Source organism: Pinus tabuliformis, chromosome 9, assembly GCF_031772625.1.
Source record: "Pinus tabuliformis cultivar Carrire ecotype Pingquan chromosome 9, CPIR1, whole genome shotgun sequence".
NCBI lineage: Eukaryota > Viridiplantae > Streptophyta > Pinopsida > Pinales > Pinaceae > Pinus > Pinus tabuliformis.
In genome coordinates this window covers 1,058,912,368-1,058,937,768 of record NC_142307.1, presented here as the reverse complement: position 1 = coordinate 1,058,937,768, position 25,401 = coordinate 1,058,912,368, and the positions used below count along the sequence as shown (strand labels likewise).

Here is a 25,401-nt window from a genome sequence, read left to right as displayed (position 1 = left end):
CATGGGCCTCTCTATTATGCTCAAAATTACAACAAAAGTGTGTTAAATGCTCAAATGCCTCTAAAAATTGTCTCAATGAGTTCAAAATGCTCAAAAATGGCTATATAGCCTCTTTTTGCAACCCATTTGGATAAGAACTAAAGAAGTTATGACTTCTCCTAGTTCTCCCACAAATTGCTCCATAACCAACATAATCCTACAAATTCACTCCAAAATCTACTCACTGAGCGAGAATTTGGCTGCGTCGTGGGCCATAACTTTTCGTTCATATCGCAAATCATAATCGGCAAGGACCGACGGCTTAAAGTCTGTGAACATGGTGGAAATGTGTGATTGTGTGATGCGATATCGGTGGACCTGACGGGAACTTAAATTGTGGCTCATAAATGTATCGTGTCTAGGAACTATCACATTTTTTAATCGATAATCGGCGTGGGAACATTAATCAGCGGTATCGGCAGATCCGACAGCATATAAATTGTAACATGTAACATACGCATCTGGAGTCTTATCGTTCATCACAATTGGTGAAGAATCAATGGCAGTCTTAAGCTGAACTTGTGTTTCCTGCGATATGCAATTGCGATAGCACATCGCAACACAACTTGTCGGTGGCCAATTTCTGTAATACTCGTCCCTTTGCGATATGTGATTGTGATTAGATCGCATCGCAACTTGTATGCATCAGGGTTGATTCTTAACACCTTTCTGCTTGCGACTACGATATGCGATATGCGAGGGCTAATGGCAGTCTGCCACTTGGTACCTCCTCATTCACTAGGACCTTTTCCACGTCATCCAATCCTGCCATGAGTACAAGTCAAACTTGAACTTTGACTTGCGCTAACTTTTGCATACGAGCTCCAATTTGATTTTCGTTCACATAGTTGGATTTAGAATGACAAGCTCTTCAATATAAAGCCAAGTTTGATAAAATTCTGAAACTTTGATTTTTGAAAATAAACTTGAGCACCTTATCACTCCTCCCCACTAGAAGCATTTTGGACCCCAAAATATTATATTCAGTTATTGAACAGATGAGGGTATTTTTCCCTCACCTTCCCCTCTTCAATCCATTTTTCCTTTGAGACCCACTCGAAGATAATCAAAATTTCCCCTTTGATGACCTCGTTCTTCTGTCAAGTATGGTGTCTTGTTGAAGCTCATCAAGAAATTCTGGAGAAAAATATTCAATTGATGGAATCTTTACACTTTCTCCTTGATCTTCAATCAAAGGAGGTTCATACAATCTCAAATTTTCAACATTAACAACGAAATAAATTTGCATATATGAAGGAAAATCAAGCTTGAAATCATTATTACCAATCTTTTCCAGAATTTTAAATGGACCATAACAAATTGGTTTTAGCTTTTTACCTTCACCTTGAAGCCTTTCCTTGCTAATGTATAGCCAAACTTCATCACCTACTTGAAACTTAGGATCCACATGATGCTTATCATGCCTTGTATTATACTTGCCTTGACTCTTTTTAAGTTGTTCTTGAATTGTTTGGTGAATCAACTTAATTTTCTCAATGAATTTCTTTGCTATGTCTATGTCGCTATGTCCATCTACATCTACATCTTTCTCAAAGATGAAATCCAAAGGTGATTTAGGCAAATAACCAAGACATGCCTCAAAAGGCGAAGTTAGAGTAGAAGAGTGTTTTGCTCGGTTGTAAGCATGTTGAATATAATGCAATTGTTCATCCCACAACTTAGGATGTTCACTGCAATATCCTCTTAGAAAATGAATAATTGTCCTATTAACCACTTCAGTTTGACCATCTATTTGCGGATGGAAGGTTGTACTTTTCTTCAACTTGGTGTCTATCAAGTTCCATAAAATTCCCAACAAATCGGGAATCACGGTCACTTACAATAGAAGTAGATCATCCAAAATGAACCCATACATTTTGAAAGAAAAATTGAGTTGTTCGTTCCGCTGTAATTTTTTTTACAAGGCATTAATATGCACATCTTGTTGAACAAATCCACAAATACATACAAATAATCATGACCTTTTCTTGATAAAGGAAGACCTCCTACAAAATCCATAGAAAAACTTTCCCATGGATGCAAAGGCATTGGAAGTGGTGTATACACTCCTAGGTTCCTATTACTAGGCTTACTGACTACGCACAATGAACAACCTTTGATAAAATGTGACACACTTTCACACATACGAGGCCAGTAAAAATACCTCTGAAGATTTGTCATTGTTTTACTTACATCGAAATGTCCAGCAATAAGAGAAGTATGTGCTTCCCTTGTGACATTTACTCTCTCTCCCTGATTACCAAGTGTAATTGTTGTAAGAATCACATCCAACGAAAGTGCCTTTATTGCATGTTGTAAAATAACTGCACCCATGGCATAGTCATTTGCATCTGTTTGTATTTCAAATGGTTGTTTCAAATCCGGTAATGCTAAAACTGGGGTTGAACTGATCTTTTGTTGTAAAGCATCAAATGATTTTTGTTGTTTGCCTCCCCATTGGAAGACAACCTTCACGCTGGTCAAAACATGTAGTGGAGCTACAAAGGAAGAGAAATTGGAAATGAAATTCCTCCAATATTGCGTTTCTCCTAGAAAACTCCTTACTTCTGTGACTAATTTGGGTATTGGCCAATTCATAATGACCGACACTTTACAGAGATCTACCTAGACGAATCACCTTTGCTAAGTTTTGTTGAGTAAGCTCCAAACCCCAAACCGAAAGAATATCCTCTAGTTTGGGCTTTAGGTCGACCCAGACCCGGGAGTTGACCATTCCTATTGCCTTTGTCTGAAGGGTGAAACCACAATCGTAAATCTTCATGTTGTTAACCTCCTGAGCCAAGCGCGTGCAAGTGAGGGAGAGCACTAGTAAAGAAAACAGAATATGTTGTAAACCCTTCCTTTGAAATTGTCCATCATTTTTACGTCATTTCCAAGCAGCTCCTTTCCCTAAGTGGCTTCCTTTGTTGCCAGGTACGGCCCATGCACTCGTTGGTCTCTGCCACCTACTATCATGCATACAGCCCTCCTTGCTAGCCATCTCCCTTCCTGATGTTTTCCTCCTATCCTAGTCTATTATTCATCGCTCCTCCAAATATATCAATTGCTATGGATCATCAATCAATATCCTTATATTATATAAAAACTTTATGACATAATATAATATAAGATATGATTGATAGCACTATATTATTAAAAACATTATTTTCATATATTTACATTTGTAGAACTATAGGACAATAGATTCATTAATTACATTATTAATTAATATAATTAATATTCATTTTATTGCAATTAACATATGTAACAATAATCTAATGAATATTTATTAATCAATCATTTAATTAATTAATATTTAATCAATATTCAAAAAGTAACATTAATTTAGCATCCATTAATTAAACATCATTCGTATCATTTAAATATTATCTGTCTTTATTAATATATATTATAATCATTAATATATATTATCATTTGTAATTTATTTCAAGTATAATAATAGTTTAGGTTATACTTTAATTTTTTAGCTGACCATTTACGGTTTTTCATTTTAATTTTATATATTTTCTTTATTTATTCCTCATCATCTGCATTGACTCTTCTTTCCTCAAGCATAGTCTTGATGATGGATCTTCTTTGAGATTTGAAACGTCGACAATATTCGAATTCTACTGTGGAAAATCATATTCCTTTATCTACAAGATGTGTGTTCTAATGCCCTATAAAAAGACAATTAGTGGGCAAGAAGTAGCGAACTTGTTTTTTGGACGGGTTTGGTTGCACTTTGGGATACCAACAAGCATCATTTCAGATAATGACACAATATTTCTCAGTTCATTTTGAGCTACATTGAGGGACATGATGGACACGGCATTGAATAGGTATACAGCATTTTGTCCACAGACAGATGGGCAAAAAAAAGTAGTCAACAAGATTTTGGTGCAGATTTTGCGGGGTTACAATCAAAAGTATCTAAAGTCTTGGGACAAAAATATGGTATATATACAGCACTCTTATAATATAGTAGTCCACACTTCTATTGGTTAAGTCCCCATTTAAAACTTGTTTTGGATATTTGCCACATCCACCTTTAGATATTGCATATCGATAACAAGGAGAAGTGAGTGAGGATCTTACATGGGATCCCTTAAGGGCAAAAAAAATTGTTCAAAAGATCAATTAGATCCATCTATAGGTACAAGAAACACTATAAAAGTCATCGGAAAAATACAAGTCCATGCATGGTTAGCACAGTACAGAGGAGTCCTTCAAGGTGGGAGACAAAAGGAGTTATCATAAGGTCCTGGTAAGAAAATCAAGGCTTTGTGATATGATCCCCTTGAGATACTAGAAAAAGTGGGAGATAACGCTTATAGACTCATTCTACCCCCATACATGCGTATTTACTCAGTGGTGAATGTATATAATTTGAAACTCTATGATCCTTACACGTTAGATTGGGAAGAGGAACAGGTCTTACCTTCTATAGAGGAACAGGTCCTACCTGCTAGAGATACCAATCCCCCACTTCTTTCTAGGCACCAACCTATATGAGACACCAATCCCCTTAGCTTTGTAGGTACAAACCTACAGGAAATGCCAATCCCCTCAGCTTTGTAAGAATAAACCTACATGAGACACAAATCTCCTTTGTTGCAAGATTAGTAGACACCGACCTATAGGAAACACCAATCCCCTCTGCTACAAGATTTTCTCCCTAACGTGTTCTTTAATGGCCAACTAGTATGTCTTGTACTAGTCACTGATCTGCACTATAATATGTGCTTCAATGGTCAAATAGTATGCTTGTAATATGTTTTGCACTAGTCATTGGTCTACTCAGTATGCTTTGTGATATGTCCTACCATTGTCCACTTTACTTCTTATAATTCTACCATGTAACTTATGACTCTATGCAATCACCCCTTCTAATGCCATTTGAACTAGTGTTTCCTTCAATCCCAATGATTCAAGCTTGGCGCTCCTAATACCAAGTGGTTAATCATAATGTGATGTCATTGAGGTTTAGCACCGTCGCACTTCATATAAGACTTAGTGTGATGACCAAACACTATATTATATGCCCTTCAAATGTTTATCGAGTTCTCAAAAGCCTATAAAACACTTTACGTCAACCTAGAGCACTAACAACATCAAACTCCAAATTTTACATTATAACAATGTATCCATAAAAGACTAGAAAATATTTAACACAGGAAATGTTTGCAAAACAAGAGTTCTTTTACCTCTTTGATGGGAAACCTTTTTGATAAGAAATGCCAACCTATGTGTCAGTTGACAATTTGATCCACTAGGGTATCGTATATGGGAAGATATGTGAAGCATTTTCTTTGTGAACTCCCAGTATGGCAATGTTTTGAGTAATGAATGGCACTTGATGACAGATTCTTCATTAAGAGTCATGACCATGGGCAACAAGACTCAAGCCTCATATTCGCAACTTATACCATGATATCGAGAAAAACCCTAAAAACCTTTAACACTAAAAACAGTTGCAAAACCAATGCTTTTCAGGTCCACTGATTGTAAAACTTTTCACTAGGTGTGGCTCCATTTCTGACTACCAAGCCCTTCGAATAACATATATTGACATATCGCATATCAAGGAAATAGAAATGCACTGCAACAAAAATCTCTAGTATGACAAGGCTTCGGTGTAACAGTTGCCACTAGACGGAAAACATTATGTTGCACGAGACCGTTAACTAATGGCACCAAGGAACAAGGTTACTAGAATATCCCCCAAAATTGTGCCTTCTAACCAAAATATTGGTATGCCAATATGTTAAGGGCTTAAGTCCCCAACATATTGCCATACCCGCATTTTGGTTAGAAGGCAGAGTTTTTAGAGTTAGCCCTTAGGTGTTATACATAAGCACCACACGACCGAGGGTTGTGACCAAAATCTACCATATATCAAATATCAAAGAAAAGGTACGCCTCACCTTAATAAAAAGGTCAATAAGTTGGTATATTGAGGCTTTTCGACCCTTTGGTGCTACATCTCAGCGCCTTGTGACTAGGGGCTATGACCAAGAGCGATAACATATCGAATATTGAGAAAAATAGCAATGCATACATTTAGAAAGCTTTGGTATGCTAAGGGTATGATATGACCAACTAATAGATGACAAATATTTCTACATCCTGAACACTGACAAAGGCAGACTAAAATCACACCACTACATCACTGACACACATTAGATATAACTGCTCCAAATCACACAACACCGTGCTCGCTACAACACATGATGTACATGCACAATTTCACACCCAACCTAGCTATTTATAGGATTTGGCACATTGAAGCTAGGTGGACTTGTCCAATGATGGATACTTGGATCAATACTTAATCTTGGCAACTCTGACACTAATTGGGCTTGGTCCATCATCAGATTTCTCTTGGCTCTGATACTCCTTGGGATGATACATTCTTGGGTCCAATACTTCTTGAACTCAAGGTGACCACTTGATTTGGGTCCATTATACCTCGAATCTCCCTTGACATTAAGAATCCTAACTTGATCACGTATCCACTTAGGTCACCCCAAACTCGACATCAATGATAACATGTGCAAAAAGCTTTCAAACATCCTAACCATTATTCCTCCTTGTAAAAGCACCACTTATATTACATAAACACATATAATCCCATCATTTATATATAGTTTCTCATGTAAAAGTGTGTACTTTTATGGTCTTCTCTTCATAAAATAATTTTTACTTAATATTTTATTATATTATTTTAAAAAAATTAACACTACTTTTAATCATTAATATTTTATATTTCAATAATATTGTTGGTTTATTATATCTTCCCTTATAATGTTAATGTCAATCTTCTTGTCTTTCTTAAAAGATTCTTGAAATTGAAAGTATCAATATGATTCACAAGTAATAGTTCTCTTTCATTTTCCATATCTATTTCATTTCTCCTCATCTATTTTATTTGTATCACTAAATATTATGTACCAAGTAAAATATTATAAAAAATCTAAATACACACCATTGTTAAGTACAATTCAAAAAAAAAAAAAAAAATATTATATATATATATATATATTACACTACCTATTTAAAATAAAAATAAAAATAAAATAAATCCCACGTGCATCTGCAAATTATTATGTTTTATAATAATGACTAAAATACTTTATATATATATATATATATATATATATATATATATATATATATATGAGTTACACTACCCATTAAATTTAAAATAAAAATTTATAAAAAAAAATCCACATGCATCCACAAATAATTTTAATATATATATATATATATATGAGTTGTACTTAACAATGGTGTGTATTTTGATTTTTTATAATTATAAAACAGCGAATCTCGTAATGTGGGATAAAAAGAAGTTCCTCTTTGAAACTTTAGTCACTGCTATTATATTATATGGTTGTGAGGTTTGGGGTTGCAGCATCTCCAGAGAATCATGGAGAAAGATTGAGCAAATCCAGAAGCGTTTTATAACTTATAACCTGAAAATTAAAAGTAATACACCATATTCTATTCTCCTTATAGAAACAGGTCTTTCCCCTATTGAGAGCCTAGCTATGATTAGGTTTCTGTTGTACAAGCACAAACTCAATAACATAGACGATCATAGACTTCCTAAGCTAGCTTTAAATTCCAGCCAAAACCACATAAGGCTCAATCGGGGGTGGCATAAAGACACAAGGGCCTGGCTAAACTATTGGGAGATCAACGAGAATGATGCATTGCAAAACATAAATAACATTAAAGATATTGTTACTTCTAAGTTCAAAGAAAAAATGTGGTGTGAGAAAGATTTAGCGGCTAAAAAAAATTAAGTTATTATAAGAAGGTCATCAACCCCACCCTAGAAGATCAAAAGTATCTCTCTATTTTAACTAGCTCAAAGAAGAAAATTAATATAGCAAAGATTAGAACGAATTCTCATGAGCTCCATAGTGAATCAAGCCGTTGGGCAGTTCCTAAAACGCCATGGATGGAAAGGATCTGCCATATATGTGAGAATAGGAACATCGAGGATGAAAACCACTTCCTCTTAGAGTGCCCCACGTACAACCACATTAGATCTCAGTTTCATAATCTTTGTTACAATACTGACCTTCCTAGCCTTTTACAATGTCAAAATTATGGTGAGCTCGGGAGGCTTCTCTCCAAGCTTTTTGAGCATAGGAATAAAATTTTAAATCCAAATAAATAATTTGTTTCTTTAGGTCCGATAGACCAATGTTTGGTCTTAGCAGACGTTAACCACCACCACCACCATCATCATCATCATAACCCTGATATATATATGAGTTACACTACCCATTAAGTTTAAAAATAAAATAAAATAAAATAAAAAATCCACATGCATCCACAAATATTTTTAATATTTTTAATAATGACTATATATATATATATATATATATATATATACAAACATTACATTAAACAATAGAAATTCTATTTTGAATTAATTAATTTTATTATTTAAAAATTTATTTTATGTTTATATTAAAATTATGTCCCCTTGTTTCATATTAATAAACAATACGTTAAAAAATTGAAATTATATTTTTAATTAAATTATTATATTATTTAAAATTTTATTTTATGTTTATATTAAAATTATATTTTTTTTACAAAGAAATTTCAATTGGCAATCATTGTGTCATGAAATATGATGTGAATAAAAAAAATCCAAGATTCAATTCTCCATGGATCAAATTATATATATATATATATATTAAAATTTGGTTTTTCATTAATTGATTTAATTAATTAAAAAAATTACAAAACAATAATTCCATTCATTTCTTAATTGGTTAGAAAAAAATATATAAATTATTTATTTCTAAACAAATTTCCTACCTACAAAATATCTAACTTAACCTAGATTTAATGCATAATTAAAAACCCCATATATAATTGGGGTAAAAATTACATCATTAATGCAATTTCATCCTCTCGAACTTAATCATTTTCAATAAATACCTAAACACAAATTACATCACAAATGCAATACCATCCTCTCGAACTTAATAATTTTCAATAAATACCTAAATACTAAATTATAAACGAAGTACTCAACTTCACAATAAAAGTCTCTTGTAAAGATTACATCATAAATGCAAAACCAAACTCATTTTTAATAATTAACACACACTAAAGTCTTCTAAATAAACTTCAACTACAGAATATTCATAATTAAAATCCCCTTGTATAATAGCCTAACAAAAAAATAAGTCGTGAATGCAAAGCGAGTGACAGAAAAGGTATTGTAAGCATATTAATGATTTAGAGGCTCCCATCAACAAACCTTAGAAATTAAATAAACTTGCATGCAATCTATAAAAGTTAAATAAACTTGTCTAAAGAAAACAATGTAAACAAAAATGTTTTCCCCTATAGATTCGCATGCCCTTATAAGAGAGGAAGGTTTATACCATCGAAAAAACTGAAGTTTGAACTAGATTCACAAATTGTGATAGTTGTAGACAAACAGGACCAAGGCAGTACCTATGATCTTCATATTAAAATAGGTACTCATCTTTACTCTAATGATTATACCTTCACATAAGCCAGCAACAACCTCCACATATGCCAAGTGCTCCTATGAAATCATATTTGCATGCAACATTCCTAAAAACAGCTAGTGTTGGAAATAAGGTTTGAGTTTAGATAGAAACTAATCAACTGCGAACCATTAAGCTTCTATAGTCAAAATATCTAATTGTTGCTTGCAGAAAATTCCTCGAAACAAAATTGGTAAAAGTGTCAATAATATTCCTCGATATCCCAAGATTTTCGAATTATAGGCACTCCATATCTCCCCCAATGAATTCTGCCATAACATAAAGTAGCAACAGCCTCAACATATATTATGTGCTCCTGTCAATTGGTTAAATGTAATAAGCTCAAACCAACTAATCTAGGCAAGTTAGGTTCTTGGTTTTGATACTCCTTAAGATGATGCATTCTTGGGTCCAATACTTCTTGAACTCAAGTTGACCACTTGATTTGGGTTCACTATACCTCAAATCTCCCTTGACTTTGGGACTTCTAACTTAATCACATATCCACTTAGATCTCCCCCAAAACTTGACATAAATGATAACATGTGGAAAAAGTTTTCAAGCATCCTAACCATTATTCCCCCTCGTAATAGTGCCACGTAAATTACATAAACACATATAATCCCATCATTATATATAACTTCTCATATAGAAGTGTCTACTTTTATGGTCTTCTCTTCATAAAATAATTTTTACCTAATATTATATTATATTATTTTAAAAAATTTAACGCTACTTTTAATTCATTAATATTTTATATTTCAATAATATTGTTGATTTATTATATCTTCCCTTATAATGTTAACGTCGAACTTCTTGTCTTTCTTAAAAGATTCTTGAAATTGAAAGTATCAATATGATTCACAAGTAATAGTTCTCTTTCATTTTCCATATTTATTTCATTTCTCCTCATCTATTTTATTTGTATCACTAAATATTATGTATCAAGTAAAATATTATAAAAAACCAAAATACACACCAATTATATATATATATATATATATATATATATAATATATATAATAATATATATATATATCCAAAAATAAAATCCTACATACATCCACAAATTATGTTTTATAATAATGACTAAAATACCTTATGAATATTTATAAAAATGTAATATATATATATATATATAACACTATCTATTAAATAAAATAAAAATTACACATACATCCATATATATATGAATGAGTTACACTACATGTTCAATAAAATATAAATTACACATGCATCCACAAATGTTTTTCAATAATATAAAAATTACACATGCATCCACAATTGTTTTTCAATAATATAAAAATTACATATGCATCCACAAATGTTTTTCAATAATGACTAAAATACCTTACATAAGTTTTTAATAATGACTAAATTACCTTATATAAGTGTGAGAAATATATAATCTCCCATATATGTGCCCTCTTTCATATCAATAAACATTACATTAAACCATAGAAATTATATTTTTAATTAATTTAATGTTTATATTAAAATTATGTGCCTTTGTTTCCTATCAATAAACATTATGTATATTAGTTTTATATACATCAATAAACATTACATTAAACAATAGAAATAATATTTTTAATAAAACAATTTATATTAAAATATGTATATTAATTTTATATATATGAATAAACATTACATAAAAAATAGAAGTTATATTTTTAATAAAATAATTTATATTAAAATATATATATATATATATATATATATATATATATAATATATATTTATATTAAAAATCTAACATATTTTTAATAAGATAATTTATATTAAAATTATGTTATTTTCTTACTAATGAAATTCATTAGCAATCACCGTGTTATGAATCACCCTCTCGTGAACTCTATATATATATATATATATATATATATATATAATTTCATTTTATATTTATGTTAAATTTGGGTTTTTCATTAATTGATTTAATTAATTAAAAAACTTATAAAACAACAATTCTATTCATATGTTAATTAGTTAAAAAAAAAAACAATATAATTTATTTTTTTCTAAATAAAGTGCCTAACTACAAAATATCTAATTTACTTTATATTTATTGCATAATTAAAAACCTCAAATATAATTAGGATAAAAATTATGTTAAATTTTGGTTTTTCATTAATTGATTTAATTAATTAAAAAACTTATAAAACAACAATTCTATCATATGTTAATTAGTACCGTGTCATGAATCTCTCTCTCTCTCTCTCTCTCTATATATATATATATATATATAAATTCATTTTATATTTATGTTAAATTTGGGTTTTTCACTAATTGATTTAATTAATTAAAAAACTTATAAAACAACAATTCTATTCATATGTTAATTAGTTTAAAAAAAAAACAATATAATTTATTTTTTTCTAAATAAAGTGCCTAACTACAAAATATATAATTTACTTTATATTTATTGCATAATTAAAAACCTCAAATATAATTAGGATAAAAATTATGTCATTAATGCAATGTCATCCTCTCAAACTTAATCATTTTCAATAAATACCTAAACACAAATTACATTAAATGCAATGTCATACTCACGAACATAATCATTTTCAATAAATACCTAAACACTAAATTATAAACGAAGTCCTCAACTACACAATAAAAGTCTTATGTAAAGATTACATCGAAAATGGAAAGTCAAACTCATTCTTAATAATTAACACACATTAAAGTCTTCTAAATAAACTTCAACTATAGAATATTCATATAATTAAAATCCCCCTGTATAATAGCCTAACAAAAATATAAATCGTGAATGCAAAGCTAGTGACATTAAAGGTATTATAAGCATATTAGTAATTTAGAGGCTCCCATCATCAAACCAAATGTTAGAACCTCATAAATTAAATAAACTTGCATACAATCTATAAAAGTTAAATAAACTTGTCTAAAGAAAACAATGTAAACAAAAATGTTTTCCCCTGTAGATTCACATGCCCCTTATAAGAGAGGAAGGTTTATACCATCCAAAAAACTGACGTATGAACTACATTCACAAATTGTGATAGTCGTAGGCAAACAAGACAAAGGAAGTACCTATGATATTCATATTAGAATAGGTACTCATATTAACTCTAATGATTAGACCTTCACATAAGCCAGCGACAACCTCCACATATGCCAAGTGCTCCTGTGAAATCATATTTGAATACATCATTCTTGAAAACAGTTAGTGTTGGAAATAAGGTTTGAGTTTAGATAGATTTTACTCAACTGTGAACCATCAAGCTTCTATAGTCGAAATATATACTTGTTGCTTGCAGAAAAATCCTCGCAACAAAATTGGTAAAAGTGTCAGTAATATTGCTCGATATCCCAAGATTTTCGAATTATAGGCACTTCATCTTCCCTCCAATGAATTCTGCCATCACATAAAGCAGCAGCAGCCTCGACATATATTGCATGCTCCTGTCAGTTGGATAAATTTAATAAGCTCAAGCCAACTAATCTGGGCAAGTTAGGTTTCTAAATAAACTAATCAATGCTCTACATGAGGCATAAGTGAACAACTATTATTCTATGGTATCAAAAAATAGTGAAAATGTTTCATGGAGAAAATTTGCAGTACACATTAGTTTAGACATACTATTGGGCAACAAAAAAGCGTGTATAAACCTACAAAAACAAGGAAAGGAATCCATTGCAGAATGTTTAATGAAATAAATAGCGCCCTCTTGGTTCTGATACTCCTTAGGATGATACATTCTTAGGTCCAATACTTCTTGAACTCAAGTTGACCACTTGATTTGGGTCCATTATACCTCGAATCTCCCTTGACTTTGGGACTCCTAACTTGATCATGTATCCACTTAGGTCTCCCCCAAAACATGACATGATAATAACATGTGCAAAAAGTTTTCAAACATCTTAACCATTATTCCTCCTTGTAAAAGTGTCACTTAAATTACATAAACGCATGTAATACCATCATTTATATATAGTTTCTCATGTAAAAGCATCTATTTTTATGGTCTTCTCTTCATAAAATAATTTTTACCTAATATTGTATTATATTATTTTAAAAAATTTAACACTACTTTTAATTCATTAATATTTTATATTTCAATAATATTATTGATTTATTATATCTTCCCTTATAATGTTAATGTCAATCTTCTTGTCTTTCTTAAAAAATTCTTGAAATTGAAAAATCAATATCATTCACAATTAATAGTTATCTTGCATTTTCAATATCTATTCCATTTTTCCTAATCCATTTTATTTGTATCACTAAATATTATGTACCAAGTCAAATGTTATAAAAAATCAAAATACACACCATTTATGTAAATGTTAAGTACAACTCCAAAATATATATATAAATTACACTACATATTTATAATAAAATAAAATAAAAAAATCCACATGCATTCGCAAATTAATCTATTTCATTTCTCCTTATTTGTATCACTAAATATTATTATAAAAAATCAAAATACACAAAATATCATATATATATATAATATATATATATATATATATATATATATTATCTATTTAAAATTAAAATTAAATTAAAATAATCCCACATGCATTAGCAGATTATATTTTTTTATAATACTAAAATACCTTGTGTATATATAAAAGTGTGAAAAAATATATATAATACAATCCCAAAATATATATATATATAAAAGTCTACCCATTAAATAAAATAAAAATTCCACATGCATCCACGAATGTTTTTAGTAATGACTAAAATACCTTATATAAAAGTGAAAAAGTATATAACGACGAAAAAAAAAAAAATATATATATATATATATATATATACCTTGTTTCATTTCAATAAACATTACATTGAACCATAAAAATTATATTTTTAATTATTTTATTTTATTATTTAAAAACTTAAACAATGTAATAACGTATTCACAATCCATTGATTTTAATATTATGGAATAATATTATGAAAACTTATGGAATAATCTTGGAATAATTTTTTTATATGAAATTATTTTGGAAAAAACATGTTTTTATTTTTTTTCAAATAATTTATATTAATCTAAATTTGGTAGGTTATAAGACAATTAAATTGTTTTCAATGGAGGAATTGTAAAGATTTGATTCTACTACTTTTGTGAAACACTTTAAAGGATAAAATTATCCATTTCAAATTTCATGTACAAAGTTTTCTTCATGTATAAACTTTTTTAGAGTGCAAAATACAATATGTTATTTCTAATTGTTTAAATTGTATTTTTGAATGCTAAATAAAGTATATAGAGGACCAAATAAAAATTTTAACCATAAAAACTTAAATTTTATTTCTATATAGATATATATGAAGTTGATATCAACGTAAATTAGTTAACATAGATCTTCAAATAATTTATTTAAATCTCTTGTTGAAATATTTTTGAAAAGTATAAGATTTGAACATCTGATTCACACATTTTTTTTACTTCTAATTACTTTAGAGCACATTCATTTTTTTAAATTATAGCTAACATTTTTTTTCTATTTAAAACATTATTTTTATTTTTATTTTAAAGACAGAATAATTGGTCTTGGTTGCTTTGTTGTTTTGAAGTAAAAACTATTTTATAATTAATAATGTTAAACTTTTACTTTTATTATGTAGTTTTACTATCTATTTTTTTTAATTTGGTTATAAATTTTTTATTCATTAAATTAAAAAATAATTTTAACTTAAATAATATCTTGATTTTTGTATGCTTAAGAATATGTGAGCCTCCAAAACCATACCAACAACTTGTATCTTAAGAAATCATGCATACTTAAAATTTTGACTAACCTTATATCTTAATTTGAATTTATTATTATTATTTTTTAAATAAAATGATTTCGAGTAACATTAAATCTTAATTTGAAGTTATTATTATTATTTTTTAAATAAAATGATTTTGAGTGACGTTAAATCTTAATTTGAATTTAGTATTTTATTTTTTAAATAAAATGATAAATTTCCCATGAATAATTTTTTAAATAAAATAATAAAATTATTTATGGTTTAATGAGTATTCAAAAATAAAAAGATAATTAGTATAGGATGCTTTGTTTTTAAGTAAGGATTATTTCATAGTTTATAATGTTAAATTTTTTACTTTTATTATCTATTTTTTTAATTTGGCCATGAATTTTTTTTTTTAATTTAAATAATAACTTGATTTTGCTATGTGTTATGGTGATTTTACACCACAACTTATCTAGGAAGAACTCACTTGGGTTGAGAGGAAGCTTTCACTCTTAAATCTAAATCCTTAAACATTACCACTTCCTTATTTTTGATGAATAATAATGATGAATGCATTTATATTCTCTAATAACAACTACCACTTGCCTATTGTTATTGAATAATAATGATCCATGAAATCATATTCTATAAAATAAATTAGATGTGCAATTTAATGTGTATTTTAGGATGAAATTATTTCAAGGTGCCTTCTTCTTACCTTACAAAGAAGACATTCATTCATGTGGAGAAACAAAATCAAGATGTCCCTCAATGTCTAAACTTATCTTCAATTATTTTCAATTTAAAATAGTCTCATCTCAAGGGAATTGATCACTCTTCCCACATATCAACATAATGTGCATGCTTTCCATATATAAATATGAGGCAAATTTGCAACATCTCAATATTGAATGTGTAGTTAACTCATGTCACCAAACTTCTTATAGAATATTAGGTGAATATAAAATACAAAAGTCATGTTTAATTAATAGCTTATATATATCATTATGACACATTAATATATCTTACACTTTACTCAAAATCACCAAACAAATAGAAGGGACAAAGAAAAATCTAATTCTAAAATTCCCCCTTGTTATGCTATTCAACACGACTAAAAAAATTCAAAAAGAACAAAATCTCTCATTTGAAATTCTTAACAAATACTATAAAAAAATAAGATATTGAAACTAATAACAAAGGGTCTCTACAACAAATGAAATCCCACTCCACTTAAAATTAATGGACGTGGGCCATATCCATGTTAGTATATAACCTCTTTGCTTAGAAATCACAGGTGATGTCATATCTATATATGTCTATAAGACATACTACAAGGAAATCTTGCATGTATTATCATCGAGTTATCCCACCTTAAGGTGGTCATAACAATGAAAACTTAAAATATTTTGCACAATTAATGTATAGTTATTGAGATGGCAGATTGTAAATGATGTATCATAATATTCTAATATAAAATATTTTTACTATTCAGGAATTTAATTATCATCTTCATTCAAGTAACGTTGCAAAATTATTGAAAAGTTTTTTTCCACTTAGGGTAATTTGTTTAGACATAGGAAGAGACATGCCCCAGAAATTTCCATGTTTATTAGGAATCCAAATAAATAAAACCATGGTTGAAATTAATAATAGATTAATTTACAGCAAAGATAATTGAAATAATTTGTACTGAATGGAGTAGATAACTATCCATGTAACTTAATAGACATTGGTCACATTTTTGTTAATTTGTACCATGTTTAGTTCTAGTTATAGATAAGAAAGTATGAAGAATACTTGAAATAATAATGAAAGGTAAGGAATGAGTGAAAGGTATATTTAACAATATGTCAATTGAAACTTGTCCAAAGATGTTAAAGAATCATCATTGTAACATTTACCTAGTCTTTTTCAAAATACAAAAGACGTAAAGACAAAGCTAAATAAGTTCACATGACCATTTGAACATAATTAGGTTACATAAACTTTTCTTAGAGAACCAACCTTCCAGATAAACTATATTGTTTTTAATGATACTAAAATTAAAATTGATTTAGAGAAATCATATTATTACAATGATTTTAAGAATAAGAAACTATTGATTAATAAAATCTGTTTTATTTATCCTATACATTAAAACACATCTAGTTTGCTACTTTTAAAAGCCCAATAATCAATACAAGCACATTGAATTCATTTGGAACACACACTCTCACAAGAAGTTCCATATCTCTTGTAGCTGGGAAAAGTGTGAAGTCTATTGTTGAGAAGCCAAAGGAAGTGCGAATTGGGTGGAGCCTAAGAAGAAGAAAATAGAAATTTTGGTACCTTCCGTCTTTGTTTCGTGCCCTAGATTGGGAGATCGAAGTCTTCCAAGTTTTACTATTGTTGGAAGCTGCCAGTTGCCAGAAGTTGTTGCCTAGTCGAAGTCGCTGGAAAGGGGTCGAAATTCTGGGACGCTGACTTGGAGTGGAGGGAAGGTCTGGTCTTGGTCTAAGGTGCAGAGTCTCAAAGAATACTATTGAAAGGAAGAATTTATTGACAAGTTTTCCCCTCGAGGGGGGTTTTGTCCTGGCATAGTGCCTACATCTAGTGTCTATTGTTTTATGTGTTGTTGCTCTGGTAATTGCTTGATGAACTAAAAGAAAGAAGTTATAAAGAATCGTAATGACAAGAAATGTCACAAGCAATTATCAAGAATAAGAAAATATTTCTGCCTTTCTGATTTTCTAACAGATCCTTCGAAAGAAACAATACACGATGGCCCCAAACATCTGATTAGATATAATCAAGACCATCACTAATATGATTGTTTGCTTTAAACGTGTGTACACTGCTTTCTAAATATACAATGCTTGCAGAAATTCAAATTCAGAGATTTAAAATTTGGAAGTATTTTACAATTTATTAGTACCTGTAGCCCTTTCTCGCTCATATGACCCAATTGTTGATGCCATAAACAATTGAATTCAATAGCCTCCTCAAATACCACTATTGTTTAATTGATCTAAGTACTTCCACTCAGCTTGTAAAGGTTTCCTATCTTTGTAGACTTCATAACCACTAAAGCATCCTTGGACACCTTTAGTGCTCCACCTTGACTTGTTAATTTATGACCTCCAAAGTCCAAAGCTCCCAAAAAAATCATACGTTTTTAGTTCAAGCACATGTTCAACCTCTGTCACAACCTCGACAACCTTAAAAAATGTTATTTTCCATAATAACAAATCTACCATCAACAACTTCATATGAAGAAGACCAGTTTATATGTGGACACATATGATGAGAAGCACTAGAATCTAACAACCATTCTTGATAGTATTGAGCAACATTACACCTAGAAAAAACTTCATCAATCATACCTGGACCCAATTCAACCGGATTTGCCTACTTTTGGAGTATTCCTTGGATCCCAATCTCTTCAAACAATCCTTTCATGAGATGCCCCAACTTGTTACAGTACCAACATTTAAGTTTGTTCTTATTGCCTTTCGATATTGATCTGAATGTACCTCTCAACTTCTCTTCTTTTTCTCTGGACCAACCTCTAGCCACCATTGCTTTTAATGTGGAGGTTTCAATACTAGATTTCCTCCTTACCTCCTCAAACAACAACACTCCAACATAATCAAATTAAAGAGTCTCAATTGTACTAAAGCTAATGAAAGCAACAAATTTGTTGGAAATATGAGTATACTAAGAGGCGAGGGGTGAATCAGTGTAATAGTCAACCTTAACTAGTCAAACACACACACACACACACAACACACACATATATATATATATATGTGTGAAACTTCTTTTATTACTGAATGACCTTGTAGGCACCAACCCAGTGTTACATTGATTTACTGGCACCAACCCCCTAAAATGCATTACTGGCACCAACCAAAAATGCTTTACTGGAACTAACTAGAAGGAGACACCAATCCCCTGAGAAATATAGGCACCAACTTGAAATGCTTTACTAGCACCATCCAGGAGGAGACACCAACTGTTGATATGGGGTACCATCAGATGTGCTCTAGGCCTCAAAATTTGCAGGGAGGCTTAGACACATGCATTCTCCAATACTCAAAAATCGTTTTGGGAAATTCCACCGGAGACGGTTTTATTAAAATAATTAATTATTTTTAATGGGACCCTAAGTCTAAACTTAGGAAATTAAAATAATTACAGGGTATTAATATAAATTGTGGGTGAAACTTCTAGAAGGCAGCGGAGATCAAGTCAATATGATCATAGCCATTGATTAGGATCTAATCTGGGTCGTTGATTGATCAACGAGAGGATTGTAAGAGGAAGCTTCATGGGCACTTGGAGAACACGCCGGGAGATCAAGAGATTGACTTTCTGAAGTGAGAAGTTCTCAGGAGGAAATTTTGATCGAGTAGATTTCTTGCAGTTGAGGGGCATGGATAGCATCCGGAGAGAGAGATTTTCTTAGCCGGAGAATCATCAACGGAGAGAGGAAAAGTGATCCAGTAGCTCTCATGCAAAGGCTGACGCAGGGCCACGCAGAGGCAGCGCAAAGGGTGAGAGAGAGTTTGAAATTTTGGAGCAGAGTCAATTTCAGACGCCGGAAGTCGGGGTGTGAGACCGGGAGGCTGAGAGCAGTGACTTCGAGCAGCAAATCAATCAGTTGGTTGGATGACGCAGTGCCTAGAGGGGTTGACACAGGGACTGTGTGAGGACTGCGGAGAGGCAACGCAGGGCCTGCCAGAGGCACCTCATCCAGTGACCAGATCAGCCAGGATTTTTCTCAGTGATTGTGTGAGGTAATCTCACAAATCTTTTTGCTAGTATTTCTCTCTCTGTAACTAAATAACTCGTGAGGTATTCAGAGATGTATTCAGAATTTGCTACTGCTTAATAATAATAAACCCTCAGATCTGTTGCACCTGTTTTCCTGCATTAGGTTTTTCCAAGGACATTTGTCCAAAAATAACGGTGTTATTGTGTTGTATTTTCTTTCTTGCTCAGTCTCTTGTTCTCGCATATAAATTAATTAAGTGAACGTTGTAGTATATCAATATTTGTCGTAGGAAACTGCAAATAGCTTATTCATGTAAAACTAACAAGTAGGAGAAATATCATCAATTACTGCAGTAAGAATTCCAGTTTAGGAAATTTCACATGGTATCGGAGCTGCAGGTGGAACAAGAAGAGCAATGACATAGAACTCGACGTTGAGCAGAAGAGGGAGATCGAAAATTTTTAGGAGGCAGCAATTCGAAACCCCATACGGTTTGCGCAGTTCTAACTGGAAGGTTGAAATTTCGAGGCAGTCTCTCTCCAAGTGAGTCAACGAAGAGAAGAGCTTCCAGATCAAGTTTTTGCCAAGGCAGAGGGAGTAGCGTTGAAGCCTCAGCATGAGGAGAAGCTGGTGGGATGAAAATTTTTCTGTAGACAATTTGCTAGTCAAAAAATCGTCAGAAGAGAGAGGAGAAGCACAGTTGAGGGAATTTCTTCCTCGGAGAATTCCTAGCCAAGGAATTTAAATTCTCTAGAGTTGAGCACCAACAAGGGGTGGCGGTTTTACTAGCTCCAACATGGAGTGCGTAGGCTAGCCTAGCAGTGGCGCAGAGAAGAGAGGATATTTTCGACATTTGTGGAAGAAATGGCAACCAGTGGCTTGAAGGATCAAGACAGGTTGGATGGGGCATCCAACTACGTCATCTGGAATTTAAGAATTCCATTCCTTCTAAATGAGCATGCCCTCAAGACATACATCGACAATGTGGTGGTTGTCCCAGCAAATGCAGATTCGTTGAAGAAATACAATGTTGAGATGGCGAAGGCGAAAAGAATGATCCTCGACGAAGTGAAGGATCATGTGGTATGTCACATCGTTAGTAGAGGGACTGCTAAGGAGTTGTGGGATGTTTTTTCTACGTTATATCAGAGATCTTCTGAGCAGCGAAAGATGTACCTTGAACAGAAGCTAAGATCTGCTCAGATGCAAAAAGGGGAGCGTGTGGATCCATTCCTCACGAAGCTTCAGGAGACCCGTGATGAATTGTCTGTTGTGGGGCATACACCTCAAGGTTCAGAGTTGGTTAGACTAGCCCTCAATTATGTCTCAGATGAGTGGCAAGTCTTTGTCCAGAGTATCCTAGGCAGAGCAGCTTTGCCGAATTGGGATGAGATGTGGGCAGCTCTAAAACAAGAGGAGCTAAGGAGAGACTTAGTCAAGGTTAAACTTGACAGAAGTAGCAGCAATGGGTTGAAGCCCAAGGAGGAGGAGGAGAATGCAGCCCTCGCATCGAAGGGACAACAGGTGCAGTGAGACGTAAGAAGGATGTCTCGAAGATCAAGTGTTTCAAGTGTGGTGAGATGGGTCACTACGCTACTCAACGTCCTCTTAAGAAAAAGGAAAAGGATGAGAAGCACGATCTGAAGGCTGCGCCCACGAAGATCGAAGAGGAGGAGTTCGCCATGACAGCCGAGATACCTCTAGGTGGGAGGTGGGCTGATTTGGAACTGTAGTTCAAAAGAACTACAAATGGGCAGGATCCTTGAGGAGCCCACCTCTAGGATCATTTCCTTGCTATGGGAGCCCAGATCATGTGAAAATTCCTCAATAGGAACCCCTACTGCAGCATTAGATGATATTACTCCTATTTGTTAAATTCCTTTAAACAAATTTCTTGCAATTTCCTACAACAAATATCGTAATGCATACACTACAACGTTCAGCTAATTAAATATTATGCGGAAACAAGAGACTGAGCAAGAAAGAAAATACAACACAATAGACACCGTTATTTTTGGACAAATGTCCCCAAAAAAACCCAATGCGGGAAAACCGATGCAGTAGATCTGAGGATTTATTATTATTAAGCAGTAGCAAAAACTGAGTACATCTCTGAATACATCTCTGGTTATTCAGTTATAGAGAGAAATACTAGCATAAAGATTTGTGAGATTACCTCATACAATCACTGAGAAAATCTCGGTTGATCCGAATACTAAATGAAGTGCCTCTGGCAGGCCCTACGCTACTCTGTATAGTCCTCACGCAATCTCTGTGTCAACCTCTCTAGGCTCTGCATCACCCAGTCTGCTGATTGATTTGTTTCCCGGAGTCTCTACTCTCAGCCTCTCGATCTCACACCCCGGCTCTCGTCTTCTAAAACTAATTCTCCTAAGAAAAATCTCGGACTCTCTCTCACCCTCTAAGGTGCCTCTGCATGGCCCTTTGTGGCCCTACGTCAGCCTCTGCGTCTAGGCTACTAGATCACTCTTTGCCTCTCTATGTTGATGATTCTCCGGCTAAGAAAATCTCTCTCTCTCTAGATGCTATCCCTGCCCCTCAACTACAAGAAATCTCCTCGATCAAATCTTCCTCCTGAGAACATCTCACTTTAGAAATTTGATCTCTTGATCTCTCGGTGTGTTTCCAAATGACCCTCAAGCCTCTTCTTATATCTTTTTGTTGGACAACCAACGGCCTAGATTAACTCCTAATCAAAGGCTCAGATAATTTTGGCTTGATCTATGTTTTCTTCTAGAAGTTACACCCACAATTAGATTAATACCCATTAATATTTTTAATTTCCAAAGTTTAGACTTAGGGGCCCATTAAAAAATATTAATTATTTTAATAAAATCGTTTCTAGGTGGAATTTCCCAAAACGCTTTTTGGGTTCTTTGGAATACATGTGTCCAAGCCTCCCTGCAAAATTTGAGGCCTAGAGAACAACATCCAATGCTACCCCAAATCAACACTCCCTCTTAGCGAGGAATGTGCTCTAGCAATATACATTGTTGCATACTGCTCTGACTCTGAAGCATCATCCTTTGCGTTGTTGATGTCTGACATGTTGTCCACCAACTACTACACTGCTACAACTATACTGTTGCTGACACTTCCACTGTCAACACTACATTCGTACAACAGCTCCCTCTCAAGTGTTGCATTTGTGTTGTTGCTAGCACTGCCACTACACTGCAAATTGTTACTGCTACTCTATCAACAACGGAAAAACATCCAAAATTATTGAACTAACTGTGTTTAGTATGATACCACGTGAACGTTGAAGCCTAAATGTTGCTAGTCTCTGCACTGACCCTCTGAATCTACTACATTGCTGTTGACCTCTGCTCTGTGCCATATGCACTGCTGCCAACTTTGCTCTGCGTTGTTTAGTCTCTGACGCTCCTAGCCACTGCAATTGTCTCCCCGACACTCCTCGGCACCATCTGACACTAGTCCATCTTGCTACTTCTAATCTGGGCTCTTGTAGCAAGGAAATGATCCTAAAGGTGGACTCCTCAAGGATCCTGCCCATCTGTAGCTCTTTCGAACTATAATGCTCCAAATCAGCCCACCTCCCTCCTGGAGGTATCTCGATTGTCATGGCGAACTCCTCCTCTTCGATCTTCGTGGGGGCAACCTTCGGATCGTGTTTCTCATCCTTGTCCTTCTTCTTGAGAGGACATTGAGTAGCATAGTGACCCATCTCACCACACCTGAAACACTTGATCTTCGAGACATTTTTCTTACGTCATCATTGCTCTTGCTGCAAAAGCTGCATTATCCTCCTCCTTAGGCTTCGACCCACTGTTGTTGTTGCTTCCGTCAAGTTTGACCTTGACCAAGTCTCTCCTCAGCTCCTCTTGTTTTAGAGTTGCCCACATCTCATCCCAATTCGGCAATGCCGCTCTGCCCAGGATGCTCTAGACAAAGACTTGCCACTCATCTGAGATAGAATTAAGGGCTAGTCTAACCAACTCTGAATCCTGAGGTGTATGCCCCGCAGCAGAGAACTCATCACAGCGTTCCTTCAGCTTCGTGAGGAATGAATCCACACAATCCCCCTTATGCATCTGAGCAAATCTCAGCTTCTGCTCTAAGTACATCTTATGTTGTTCAGAAGATCCCTGATATAACGTGGCCAAGGCATCCCACATCTCCTTAACAATGCCTCTGCTAGCAACGTGACACACCACGTGATCCTTGACTCCATCCAAGATCATCCTCTTGGCCTTCGCCATCTCTACCTTGCACTTCTTTAGCAGGTTTGGATCTGCTGGTACAACCACCACGCTGTCGACGTATGTCTTAAGGGCATGCTCATCTAGAAGGAATGACATTCTAGCCTTCCAGATAACATAGTTGGATGCTCCATCCAACCTGTCCTGATCCCTCAAGCCATTGGTTGCCATTTCTGCCAAAAAATAGAAAGTCGAATGACCTCCTCTCTCCTCTGTGTTGTTGCTCGGCTAGCCTACACACTCCCTGCTGGAGCTAGTAGAACTATTGCCCCTTGCTGTTGCTCAGCTCTAGAGAATTCGAATTCCTTGGCTAGGAATTCTCTAAGGAAGAAATTCCCTCAGTTATGCTTCTCCTCTTTCTTCTGACGATCTTCCACCCAACAAACTGCCTGCAGAAAAATCTGCGTCCCACCAGCTCTCCTCACGTTGAGGCTTCAGTGTTGCTCCCTCTGCCCCGGCGAAAATTCAAACTGGAATTCCTTCCATATGTCGACTCACTCGGAGAGAGACTGCCTCGAAAATATGCCCTCGCCGCTTGGACTGCGCAAACCCTCTCGAGTTTCGAACTGCTTCCTCCTGTAGCTTTTTCGAACTCCCTTCTTCTACTCAGCGTTGGATCTACCAGCTATGCGCTTCTTGCTTCACCTACAACTCTAGTACCATGTGAAAAATCCTCAACAAGAACCCATACTACAACAACTAATGATATTACTCCTATTTGTTAAATTCCTTTAAACAAATTACTTGCATTTTCCTACGACAAATATCGTAATACATACACTGCAGCCTTCACTTAATTAAATATTATGTGGAAACACGAGATTGAGCAAGAAAGAAAATACAACACAATAGACACCATTATTTTTGGACAAATGTCCCTGGAAAAACCCAATGCGGGAAAACTGGTGTAACAGATCTAAGGGTTTATTATTATTAAGCAATAGCAAAATCTGAATACATCTCCGGTTATTCAGTTACAGAGAGAAATACTGGCAGAAAGATATGTGAGATTACCTCACACAATCACTGAGAAAATCCTAGCTAATATGGATACTGAATGAAGTGCCTCTAGTAGGCCCTACGCTACTCTACGCA

General features: G+C 33.3%; 1 protein-coding gene across 2 annotated transcripts in view; it reads right to left on the bottom strand.

The window, feature by feature from the left end:
- Positions 1-12,431: 12,431 nt before the first annotated feature.
- Positions 12,432-25,401, bottom strand: part of LOC149152386 (phosphoribosylglycinamide formyltransferase, chloroplastic-like) — a 195,130-nt gene continuing 182,160 nt past the window's right edge. The window contains exons 6-7 of one of the 2 annotated variants that reach the window (XR_016262724.1): positions 12,820-13,013; positions 12,432-12,735 (exon numbers count right to left, since the gene is read on the bottom strand). Coding sequence is in view for 1 of the 2 variants with exons in the window: in XM_089440239.1 (XP_089296365.1) it covers positions 12,900-13,013 (114 nt within the window). In the remaining variant the exon portion in view is untranslated. Of the gene's footprint in view, positions 13,014-25,401 lie in introns of both variants that reach the window. The other variant, XM_089440239.1, reaches the window with a different exon arrangement.